The 12941-nt window shown below is 35.7% G+C and overlaps 1 protein-coding gene across 1 annotated transcript in view; it reads right to left on the reverse strand.

Moving 5' to 3' along the window:
- The window catches only part of MYO1F (myosin IF), a 228463-nt gene that overhangs the window by 166333 nt on the left and 49189 nt on the right, over nt 1-12941 (reverse strand). Inside the window, exon 2 of the mRNA XM_053703064.1 lies at nt 6773-6910. Coding sequence (XP_053559039.1) covers nt 6773-6910 — 138 coding nt within the window. The remainder of the gene's footprint in view (nt 1-6772; nt 6911-12941) is intronic.

Genomic DNA, 12941 nt, shown 5'->3' on the forward strand with positions numbered 1-12941 from the left:
GCCTCCAATAAGGAGACAACACTTTCTGGTACTTCAGATAGTGAAGGGGAATCAGGTGAAGATATTGGTGCGTATAGCAGTGAGGATATACCTGTAACAACAAAAGGTATACTCAAAAACAAGATCCCTGAAAAACAGGTTACGATTCAGTTTCCCACGCAAGATCAGTACACCAATAGCCAAACAGTGAGACCGAAAGAGCAAACCACCAAGAAAGCACCCCCACATACAAACTCAGGGTCCAAATATATCAGTCACACTACTACTACACAAATTGTACCTACCACTACTAACACTAGTGTAGATCGACAAGTTTTTGAACAGGTTTTTTACAAACCAACAGAGAAAACAGGAATAGGCCAAGAGAAGCAAGAGAGATACCCACGGAGGGGGAACAGGAACACAAAATACAAGTAAACAATGTTATTAATCTCTCTGCTTATAATCTATCAGAAACACAACTAAGGGTATTAAGTTATGGTTTACACTTTGCGCCAACATGTAATTTTAATTTGTTTCACACCATGTTGGATATCAACAAATTGATACGTAACTTAACCCTTAAAAAACATTTTAGTGATATTGAGCAGGGTTCTATAGGAATGACACAAAATGTGGTTACCTCTGGCATGACTCCGCATCCAGTTTTGAATTTAAATTTCGAAGAGACATGTGATGTGATTGCCTTGGAGAACTTGGGGAGACAGGGAGATATTGTCGATGATAGAGATATAGTCAATAGCTTTAATGGCTTCAAGAATCCTTCTGAATTCTACCCAATTCAGAGTAGGGGGTCTATTCTTGAAACCTTCTACCATAGAGTGGAAGCAGATTTAACTAGACTTTCTGACACAATTCGATCAGGGAGTGTGGTTCAATCTAAGAGACAGAATCTCAGTAAAACCGAGAAACAAGCATTGTTAGAATTACGTGAAAACCAAGATATAGTTATTCGCTCAGCGGATAAGGGGGGGTCAGTAGTTGTTATGAGTAGAGACAAGTACATTGAAGAAGCCTATAGACAACTTCATAACACTAACAACTATGAACCCCTCACTCGAGATCCCACCAATTTATACCAAAGGGAATTAATGTCACTTTTGGATGATGGGTTGGAAGATGGGCACCTTGATCAATCTACCTTTGACTATCTTTTGGTCCATAACCCAGTGGTGCCCATCTTCCACCACCTTCCAAAGGTGCACAAAACACTTACCAATGTAACAGGTCGCCCGATAGTGAGTGGGATAGGTTCCATGTTGGAACACCTATCCCAATGGCTTGATGCCATACTTAACCCCTTTGTCACGGCTTTACAAAGTTACTTAAAAGACACCAAAGACTTGGTTAATTTAATTGAGACATTACATTGGGATACTAACAATGTTTGGGTCACAGTAGATGTTACAGCCCTCTACTCGTCCATTCCACATGACCAAGGCATACAGGCTCTCTCATTTTTTCTCAAAAGTTATTCTAACTTTTCTACAAAATTTGTGGATTTTGTATTGAGGGTAGCATATTTTCTCTTGACACACAATTTTTTCAGATTCGAGGGCAAGTTCTATCTCCAGAGATGTGGGACAGCCATGGGGGCCAAATTTGCCCCCTCTTACGCCAACCTTTTTATGGGTTGGTGGGAGCTGTCCCACATCTATGGAGATAGAAATGCTTACAAGAATAACATCGTCTTTTACAGACGTTATATCGATGACCTGCTATTTATTTGGCAGGGAGAAACCGAATCTGTGGATTTGTTTGTACAAGGTCTGAATAACAATTCGATGGGACTTGAATTTACATTTGAAAAACATGAAACCTGTATCAATTTTTTAGATCTCACTTTAATGCATAGAAGTAATGGACAGATAGTCAGTGATCTGTATAGGAAACCCATTACCAGAAATACAATTTTACATGCCAAGAGTTGTCACCCCAGGCATGTGCCTTTTGCTGTTGCTAAGGGACAGCTTATACGGATTAAAAGAAATTGTACCGAGGAAAAAACCTATATAAAGCAAAGAACTGAAATGAAAGAGAGATTAAAACATAGGGGTTATCCGAAGCATGTATTGGAGAGAGCACAAACACAAGTAGACAGACTTGATAGACAGACATTGTTACAACAGTCCAAAAACAAAAAATCTGTTTCCACTCACAGTGACCAGGTTACTTTTGTAACTGAATACAGCGAAGAATATAGAAGTATATGCAAAATAGTGAAAAAACATTTTGCACTTCTAGTAGCTGATAACAAATTGACTAAATGTGTGGAACAAGGCTTACGCTGTTCCTACAGAAAGAGTAAGACCATAGGGAACTACTTGTCTCCCTCTGAACTTCCCAGTCCAGCTGATCCCCCAAGTGGGTCTTGGCTTCGACATAGGGGGATGTACAGGTGTGGCAAGTCCAGATGTAGACCGTGTGAATTTGCTACCCTCTCAAACAAATTTCAGTCAAAAGTGACTGGAGAGGAGTTTAGCATTGACTCTTGCCTCAACTGTACATCCTCTTATGTCATTTATGTCCTGACTTGTATCCAATGTAACCTTCAATATGTGGGTCTCACCACGACAGATGTCAATACGAGGATAAGGAATCATCTTTCCTCTATTAAGACTGGTGAAGCAACCACACCCTTGATGAAACATTTCAAAAACATACACAATAAAAATAACAACACACTAAGATGGCAAGCCATTGAATGGGTTAAACACCCTCCTAGAGGCGGTAATAGAGATGAGGCTTTGGGGAAACGCAAAATGTTTTGGATCTTTAGATTGCAAACACGCGTGCCCAAGGGCCTCAACTCAGAATATGACTTAATTAATTATTGGAAATAGATCAGGTTTATCATATCTGTGTCCACCTTTGGACTGATCGCACATTCAGTCAATATTCAATACCAAATACAACTACAAATTTCAAAACATAAATACTAAAATGTGTTATACTCATTTTCACTAGTGTATACACGTACAGTCTCATATGACTATTATTATTATGCTGAAATCTACACTTACGTCCCTCCATTCTAGTATTTATCATTTACATTTTCATTATTATTGTTTGTTTATTGATACTAACTAAAATAAGAAAGAGTTGTTTTGTATTTATTGACATTTCATTTATTTATCAGTTTACCCCCACTCATTTAACTGTGAATACCGGTTTAACAGTGTGTATGAACACTGTGCTGCATATAGAGATTGAGGGTGGATATTAACATATGCATTGGATATTTTAATAAAGGAAAAGTTTTATTTTAGCTCTACATGGAATTGAGCCTTTTCGATTTATTTATTATCATTTCCAAGCTTATGATATTCCATTCCATATGCAGAATATTGTCCATTTTACCAAGTTATATAGACTCGTAATTGTCCCAGTTTGACCATATATAAATGTATCAGCAATTGCATTGCTCCCTTTGACTCGATTTATTTATTTGATACATATTTACATAGTATCACATAGCTCTTAAGTTTAAAAGTTTACGTACATTACTCATGTAATTGTCCTTCAGGCTAAAATGTCTATAATTTAAGAATGCATTTTGTAATTATGCAAGAACGATGTGCAAAGTTTTCTATGTATCTTTTTGGCAACTAACGGGTTAATTGTCTGAATTCACACACACTTAAAATGAAGGCTCATGATTGGTTTCTATTTGACCTATCACTGAACAGATGTCCTTTTAAATGCTTCACACGCTTGCATTACTCCAGCTACGACTACGGCATCAGGCCGAAACATGTTAGCCTATGCTTTCGTGTGAATATTCTTTTTATGTGTTTTGGTACCTCCTTATGCTTTTACCACAAGTGGAATTAAATAAAGACTTTTTGTGCTTTTAAATACCTCGCCTGGGATCAAGTTCTTTACCGTTGTCTATATATATATATATATATATATATATATATATATATATATATATATATATATATATATATACGTATATACTGTGTATATATATAAATATATATACACACACATATACTGTACATATACATCTTTAGACATGTATATGTATGTATATCAATGTTAAAACCATTTGCCTGTCTTTTATTCTAACTCCAGAGACCTCATATCTTTGAGCCCCTATAACTTTAGTGTGCTATATTTTTTTAAATACTTTTTTTTGCGAAAGTTAACTATAGCCCTGAAGTCACTGTAATTATTCTAGTGTAAATCGTAATTGCGCTCAAGTGATTGCATCTACTTTCAACTTGGAATACCAGCATTAGGCCTGACAAGCGCAAACACTCACGATAAAACCATTATCGCTTGCGCTCCACTCATAATCTGGACCTAAGAGTTTTAATATTTTTTTTAGATGAAGCACTGTTTAGCACCCTATTTTTGCATAAACTTAACATCACTACCACAAACTACCATAATTGCACCATCAGGATCTCATTCTCTATACTTAACCTAATTGCAACGTTACCCACAACAAAATATCGAACCTTGTGAAGCCAGAATTCTCTAAATGTGCTTTCTCTTTCCCTCGACAACATCTTAAGCATAACTGTGTGTTTGTGATCCCCCAATAGAAGCCTAATTTTACTGTCCCAAACCCCCTCCACAAGTAAACTTTGCTATCTCAATCCCCCATTTCCAAACCATGCTCTCCCCCACTACACTTAACTTAAATGCTATCTGCAGTGCCTTGGGCATCTCCCCATCACACTTAATCATATTCATGTTGACCTGGCTCCCTACCAAATTTAACCGCTTGAGCATTTACCTGTCAACTACCAAGCATTTAACTCTATGCATACTGAACAAGCTCCGTCTACTACTCTTAAACCTCACAAAGAATACCTGGAACTCTTCAGGGCAATTAACCCTTTCTGATCTGATCCAAAACAATTCCCAGTGCAGTTAACAGTAACTGTGACTACCCCCAATGTAAGCCCACTTAGTCCCTTATGGAACACCCCCACCAAAACACCTCCACTGCACCTTCCTCTTTGCACCCTCTCCATAGTTAAACCATTGTTGCAGCTGATATGATTCTACAATTAACCCATACATTTTTCCACTTCAATAAACCTTTACAGCTCTGTCCCTACACAATTAAGATTCTGTCTATTTACATTCTTGATTAGTTAACCATTCAGGATTGCATTTTTTGTTGTAAATGGATGATGAAACTGCTTTGAAGCTGTTGGCTAGAAAGTGGTTGTATAATGAAATTTGCCCGTTTGCAGGCATGCAATAATTAATCATCCCTTACAAGTGGCTGGTTATAGCTACCTCAAGCTCACGGTAGCAATTAGCGCTTTTAAAATTAACCAGAGATCAGATCTCTGGTTAATGTTATAAATGTGCCCCAAATGCCCCTTAAAATAAAGTCTAGTGTATCTTATTAAAAAATTAAGATAGCAGCATCTTTATTTTTTTAATAAAATAACTGCACTAGGCAGGATTTTGTGGCTTAAGTTGGCTGGAGTGGGTTGTTAGAAAAAAAATGGCACTGAAAAGTGCCTTTACATTGCAGTCTATGGGAACTGTGTGTTCCCATTCCCAGTAAATATATATGTAAATAATCAGAATGAGGCTCACATTGGAGCCTATAGAAGCACATTCTCGTGAACTCAATGCACTTTAAGTTAGATACTTTCCATGAGTGCATAGTTAGGTATTTTTAGGAGAATTCAGTTGTGTTTGCAACAATGGAGTTGATATTTTTGGAAATCTTTTAAAAAAATCAGTAGAAATAGTCAGCATTCTTTATAAGTGATCACAATCATAAACTGCCAATGCGGGAAAGCCTCATTTTGGAAGTGGAAAACTCCTGAAAACATGCAGGAATTGCCATTGTAGTTGTTAATCTATTGATTTGAATATATATTAATATAAAAAAACTACCTTAATAATAAGACAATTAAAATTGCAATTTCCCAGGTTTATTAATTAAATCAAAGCTGAAACACACATGTATAGTGATTGATCCTTTTTAATAGTAATTAGTGTGTAATTAACATGTTACAAAAACATAGAAAAGTATGCAAGTCTCTTTAATGAATTAGAACAAGGGCATTATGGGTATAGAGGGCATGTTTGTTTGCTATGTTATTGTTTAAGATCCTTTTTTTAATTAGTGTAAAAGTACTTAATAATACTTTTTAGATTTAGTTGATTAAGCAGGTAGCAGCTGGTACCTGGTGCTTTATAAACTACTTTTAGCAGTCAAACATGTGGCAAAAAAGTGTGTATATATTTTTTAACCATTTTGATTGTGCTCACTAGAAATAGAACTTCCCCGTGGTAAGTATAGGGCCATTCTTCTGTAATTTGTGAGTTGAAGTTGAAGAAACACCAATAAACTAAACCACCAATTTTTAACAATGCTAGTCAATAAGTTCTCCAGACACATACACCCACTTGAGCCTACCTCAGTATGCTCTCATTGTAAGAAGTACGTTTCAACAGTAGATAACAAGAGAAAGAGATACATTTGAAGTAAATTTGTAAAAAGTTGTTTAAAATTATACATTCTATCTGAACTTTGAAGGTTTAATTTGTCATGTTAATATTAACATTTTATATTTTTTATCTGACAAATACACAGTTCTCATAAAACTTTCTATATTAAAGTTTCTGTTTCATTTTTCTATAAATGCCTAGTTTAAGTAAAATAATTACATTCCTGATAATATTATACACAGGACTTAAAAGAGCTGGTACAAAAGAAAACATATTTTACATTTGGCTAAAATCATTCGATTCTGACATCTGTCAAAGCAACATGTTAAAAGGATACAAATATGTAGTCATCCATGTACCTCTTTTTGAGGTTCTCCACAATGGCCTCTTCCGAGATTTTAGACAGGAGGACCATATCATCAACTCCACTTTGTTTGACATTCTGGCTCTGCCAGTGATACCTTTCTTTGCTGCCCTATAAAAAGCAGAAAATGTTGGTTAAACTACATGAAATTTAGTTGGTGGTACAATTTTAAATGTACATTAAACTCATGGTTAAAGGGATATGATTTAGATAGAGCACACTATTTTAAACAACTTTCCAATTTATGTTGTTATCTTTGTATCCTTTGTTGAAAAGTATATCTATGTAGGCTCAGAAGCTGCTGATTGATGGCTGCACATATATACCTCTTTTCATTGGCTTTCAGCTAACTTTCAACTAACTCCCAGTAGTGCATTACTGCTCCTTCAACAAAGGATACCAAGAAAATTAAGCAAATTGGATAATAAAAGTAAATTGGAAAGTTGTTTAAAATGATATACTCTATCCCAGTTTCCCAAACCCAATCTTTAGGACCCTTAATAGGCCAGATATTAATTATGTCTGAACAAGAGCACAGGTGAAATAACCAGCTGATCCAGGGGCAGAACTACAGGGGGTGCAGAGTTCGCAACTATGACCGGGCGCATGAGGGTGGAGGCCCAGCTAAAAAAAAATAAAAAGCGTTGACCTGCCACTGCCTGCACTGATATCATGTGAGTGTGATGTGATACTTCACTAGTTTTTGTTTTACCCATTGGTGTTTGTGTGTGTGTATGTATGTGTGTATGTATGTATGTGACTGTGTGTGTATTTATGCATGTATGTGTGTGTGTATGTATGTATGTGACTGTGTGTGTATTTATGCATGTATGTGTGTGTGTGTGTGTGTATGTTTGTGGAACCAGCAAATTACAGACCTTGTTACTAAAGCATGGGGGGGGGGGCAGGGGGTAAACATATACAGTATCTCTATATACAGTACGGGGGGGCTGGATCATGTCACAGACTACTGTGGTCACTTTATGAAATACTGGGGTGGGTGGGGTCAGGCCAGCCATCTCACCAGCAGATTACAGACTGTGCCACTAACTCACTATATGCAGTACTGGTGGATTAAACAGTGTAACTATATACAGTAATAGGGGGTCAGACCATCTCACAGACTGTGGGCACAGGGTACATTTTTTTCTGTGTTAAATGTTAAAAAAAAAAATGACGTATCAAATTCACCTTTTTTTTGGGGGGGGGGGCATTCTTAGATTCTTGCACCTGGGCCCTGTGGTTTCTAGTTACACCTCTGAGCTGATCAGTAACCATGGTTACTAACCTGCTCTCACCCATCAGCTGATTATTTCACCTGTGCTCTAGTTAAGATGTAATGAAAAACACTGCTGTATCATGACAGAAAAGTTTGCGGTTTCATGTCCCTTTAAATCCCCTGTAAAACATTTAATATATTTTTTTTTTAACACCGCAAGATAAATTCATTATATATTTGTCTGCTCTTGCTGAAATAATTACAAAAGAGAGAAAGTATGGGGGCTTACAGCACTATTCCATATATATATCTACGTTATACCACAAGCACTCACTTGACTTGATACAGGTGAAATAAAAAGTGTTTTATTCCATATAAACAAGTGACGTTGCGGGGGGGGGTTCACCCCTTCATCAGACCAACGGGTTGGTCTGATGAAGGGGTGAACACCCCGAAACGTCACTTGCTTTTATGGAATAAAACACTTTTTATTTCACCTGTATCAAGTCCAGTGAGTGCTTGTGGTATAATTTGGATATTTGAACTTTCTACAGCACCCTGGCAGAATTGAAACTTACTATTCGTGGGAGTGCACTTATTTCAGTGGATTTTATATATATATATATATATATATATATATAGGGAATAGTGCTAATAGCCCCCATACTTTCTCTCTTTTGTGTAATTTAATTGTTATTTTTGGAGGATTAGCACCTTCTTCCATAGAAATATTTTTATTTGATAAGTTTCTCCCACTTTTTTGGATTGTAGTGCCGCCTTGCCCTTATTTGTTAATTAAATATTCTTGCTGAAATAAGTCTGAAAAGCAGTTCCATCATAATTAAAGAATAGTAAACTTTGAGATTGTAATATATAAAGCTTAAAGAAACGTGAATCCCAAACTTTTTCATGATTCAGATAGAACATACACTTTTAAACAACTTTCCAAATCACTTCTATTATGAATTTAGCTTCATTATTTTTGTATCCTTTGTTGAAGGAGCAGCATTGCACTACTGGGAACCAGTGTTAATTTTGACGGCAAATTTCAATTTAGGCTTAGTTTTAGTCTTTTGGCTAAAATGCCATTTTAGTTTTAGTCATCTGAATTGCTTTAGTTTTAGTCTTCTGAATTGCTTTAGTTTTAGTCTTCTGAATTGCTTTAGTTTTAGTCTTCTGAATTGCTTTAGTTTTAGTCTAGTTTTAGTCATCTGAATTGCTTTAGTTTTAGTCTAGTTTTAGTCATCTGAATTGCTTTAGTTTTAGTCTAGTTTTAGTCATCTGAATTGCTTTAGTTTTAGTCTAGTTTTAGTCATCTGAATTGCTTTAGTTTTAGTCTTCTGAATTGCTTTAGTTTTAGTCTTCTGAATTGCTTTAGTTTTAGTCATCTGAATTGCTTTAGTTTTAGTCTAGTTTTAGTCATCTGAATTGCTTTAGTTTTAGTCTAGTTTTAGTCATCTGAATTGCTTTAGTTTTAGTCTAGTTTTAGTCATCTGAATTGCTTTAGTTTTAGTCTAGTTTTAGTCATCTGAATTGCTTTAGTTTTAGTCTAGTTTTAGTCGACTGAATCTCCAGTAGATTTTAGTTGACTAAAAAATTAGGGGTGTAGTTAAAGTGTAATGCATTATTTAAGCATTTCTTTATAATTTGCAAACTGATTATATACTCCAGGAGTAAACATAACACCTGTTAATATTTATGGTATTAAGGTTTAAACATGCAATACAGACACAGATTTAGCCGTTGTGATATGTAACATCTTTATTAAACTTTAAAAATTAAATAAAACCAAGTTTCATAAACAAACAGAAGTGCAACTCTAAAATATAAAAAAAGCAAAACTGTATTGGCTGTATTGAACATATTACCCAGTATAAAAACTTTAACAGTTCTCTGTTAATAATTAAAACAAGTATCAAGTAACTCAACACAACAAAAAGTTTCTGCAGCTAGCACAGGCACAGCATAACTTAAACCATTATTCGTGGGTTATGCTTATTTCAATAGGAAGAATCAATTGATTGTTCACAGATTCGAAAAAAATTTGGCAACGATATTAGCACTGCTCTAGAACTTCCAAACTCATTATATACTCCTGGAGTAAAGGTTTATTAACCTGATTTTATTTATGGTATTAAGGTTTGAACATGCAATACAGATTTAACAGATTTAACTGTTGTGGTATATAACATGTCTTTATCTTAAAATTTAATAAAATTAAGTTTTGTAAATTTGACAAAAGAGCAGTAATTGGATATGGATTGATTATAACAACTTGCATAAAATGTTTTTGTTAGCAAATTTTGATTTAGTCTTTTGACTAAAATGTCATTTTGATTTCGTTTTAGACATAGGGGCATATTTATCAAGGTCTGGCGGACCTGATCCGACACTGCGGATCAGGTCCGCCAGACCTCGCTGAGCTCGCCGTATTCAGCATTGCACCAGCAGCTCACAAGAGCTGCTGGTGCAACGCCGCTCCCTGCAGACTCGCAGCCAATGGGCTGCCAGCAGGGGGGTGTCAATCAAAGCGATCGTACTCGATCGGGTTGATTTCCAGCGATGTGTGTCCGCCCGCTCAGAGCAGGCGGACAGGTTATGGAGCAGCGGTCTTTGTGACCGCTGCTTCATAACTGCTGTTTCTGGCGAGCCTGCAAGCCCGCCAGAAACATGAGGCATCAAGCTCCAATGCCATTTTAGTTTTAGTCTTTAGTCGTATTATAGTTAGAATTTCTTTAGTTTTATAGTCATTTTAGTCTTGTTTTAGTCGACAAAATTAACACTGCTGGGAACTAGCTAAACACATTGTTAAGCCAACCATAAGAGATATATATGAGCAGCCACCAATCATCAGCTAGCTCCCAGCACCTAAGCCTACCTAGGTATGCATTTCAACAAAGGATATCAAGAGCAAAGAAAATTAGTTAAAGGGAAAGACAACCAACACAGTTATATTAATATACTTTTTACCTCTGTGATTACCTTGTATCTAAGCATCTTCTGACAGCCCCTGATCACATGGCTATTTATTTATTATCTATTGACTTGCATTTAGTGCTGTGTTGTACTAACTCTTAAATAACTCCAGGGACGTGAGCACAATGTTATCTATATGGCACACATGGATTAGCAGTCTTGTTGTGAAAAGATAATAAAAAAGCATGTGATAAGAGGCTGTCTTTAGTGGCTTAAAAACAGGCAGAAATTTAGAGGTTTAAATGTTATAAAGTATATTAATATAACCATGTTGGTTGTGCAAAGCTGGGGAAAGGGTAGTAAAGGCATTATCTATCTTTTTTAAAAATAGCAATTTTTGTGTAGACTGTCCCTTTAATAGAAGTAAATTGGAAAGTTACTTAAAATTGTATGCTATGTCTGAATCATGAAGTAAAACATTTGGGTTTCATGTCCCTTTAATTCTGCATAGTAAAATACCTTCACAGTACATTTAAATGATGTAGGTTGTCTCTTCTCATGTGACTAAAGTCTGCAAACTGTGGATTTTCCAGTCCTGAAAACAAAAGAACACTGCAGACTTCACAAACCTAACCTTGCTATGTGTCCCTAATGTTTCTTTTTATTTCTGCTGAAGCCAAACTATGGAGATTTTGTTAACACTTCAGCAGTGGCAAGCCCTGTCAGACGCAAGTCCCGATTGGCTCCTCTAAATAAGGAACGTGGTGGCTGGAGTTTGACCTAATAATGTTCTTTTATTATATTCTTACTGCCCCTTTATATGTGGTGAAATTTATCTGAGCCTGCAATATTCTATGCAGTAATTGGTTAGCTCATAGCACAAGCTTCTTTACATATGTCCCTAACTGGACACAGTAAAGGAGGCCAGGTACATTAATCCTAACTGGCTTTTCAAGAGGTATATTCCTGAACTGCTCTTGATTTGTAAAACTTTTTATTTGTGATAAATTATGTCAGTGTTAAATGTTTTATCCAATAAAATTTCTGATGTTCATTGTGTTTAATGTCATGTTATAAGAACCCCAAAAGCATTGTACAAATAACTGAATGTAGAGGACATCCCATAAACGCCTATAGAACAAAACTTTTCTGACAAAACAGTTAAAGGGATATGAAACCCAAAAATTTTCTTTCATCATTCAGATAGAGGTAAAAATTTGCAATGCAGGGTGAAGTACAGAGGGGGAAACCAGTGTGTTTTAAAACATTAATATTAAGCTTAATACAAATCAAATTACGCTGTTCTCAGTGCAATGTACCTTAAATTCGCTGTAATTTTCGTATGCATAGGTTTTCCTTTCAGAGTAATTAGGGCTAGATTACAAGTGGCGAGGTGTATATATTTTTTTGCGTTAGTGCAAACTAGCGTTAACCCGAATAGCGTGAAAAACATAGAGATCAATGGAGAAAAAAACCTAACAACCGAGATCGTGCAAACGCCATCGCCTTTTAGCATTCCCCATAGAAGTCAAAGGAGATTTTTTTTTAAAAAAAAACCCATACACCCATCACGCATACGGCATAGCATATTCGCATTAGTAAATGTGAAATATTTGTTAAATATGAATATTGCATTTATTAAATATGAATTAAATATGAACATTGTATAAATATGTTTATCATGGTTTTATCTGCCTAATGGCAAAGGGCTGTAATGCACTTATATATATGTCTCTGCATAGACATAATTTGCTGCAGTGTGGATACTGATTAGCATAGGACCAGTCTGATTTGGGACACCTTGTAAGTGGTAGACTGGCTTAGCAGAATATGATCACATTGTGTGACTAAGATCCCATTTTTATTTAAAAGCATATTTTTCTGATAATATTCTTTGCAATTTAAATATATGTCGATATTATTGTGTGAGATGTCTATCTCCAATCTTATTTGAACAGTGCAAGTATATTTAGCCAATTGAAGTATATATTTAAATATGCTATAACT

This window comes from Bombina bombina, chromosome 2 (assembly GCF_027579735.1).
Source record: "Bombina bombina isolate aBomBom1 chromosome 2, aBomBom1.pri, whole genome shotgun sequence".
NCBI classification, from domain to species: Eukaryota; Metazoa; Chordata; class Amphibia; order Anura; family Bombinatoridae; genus Bombina; species Bombina bombina.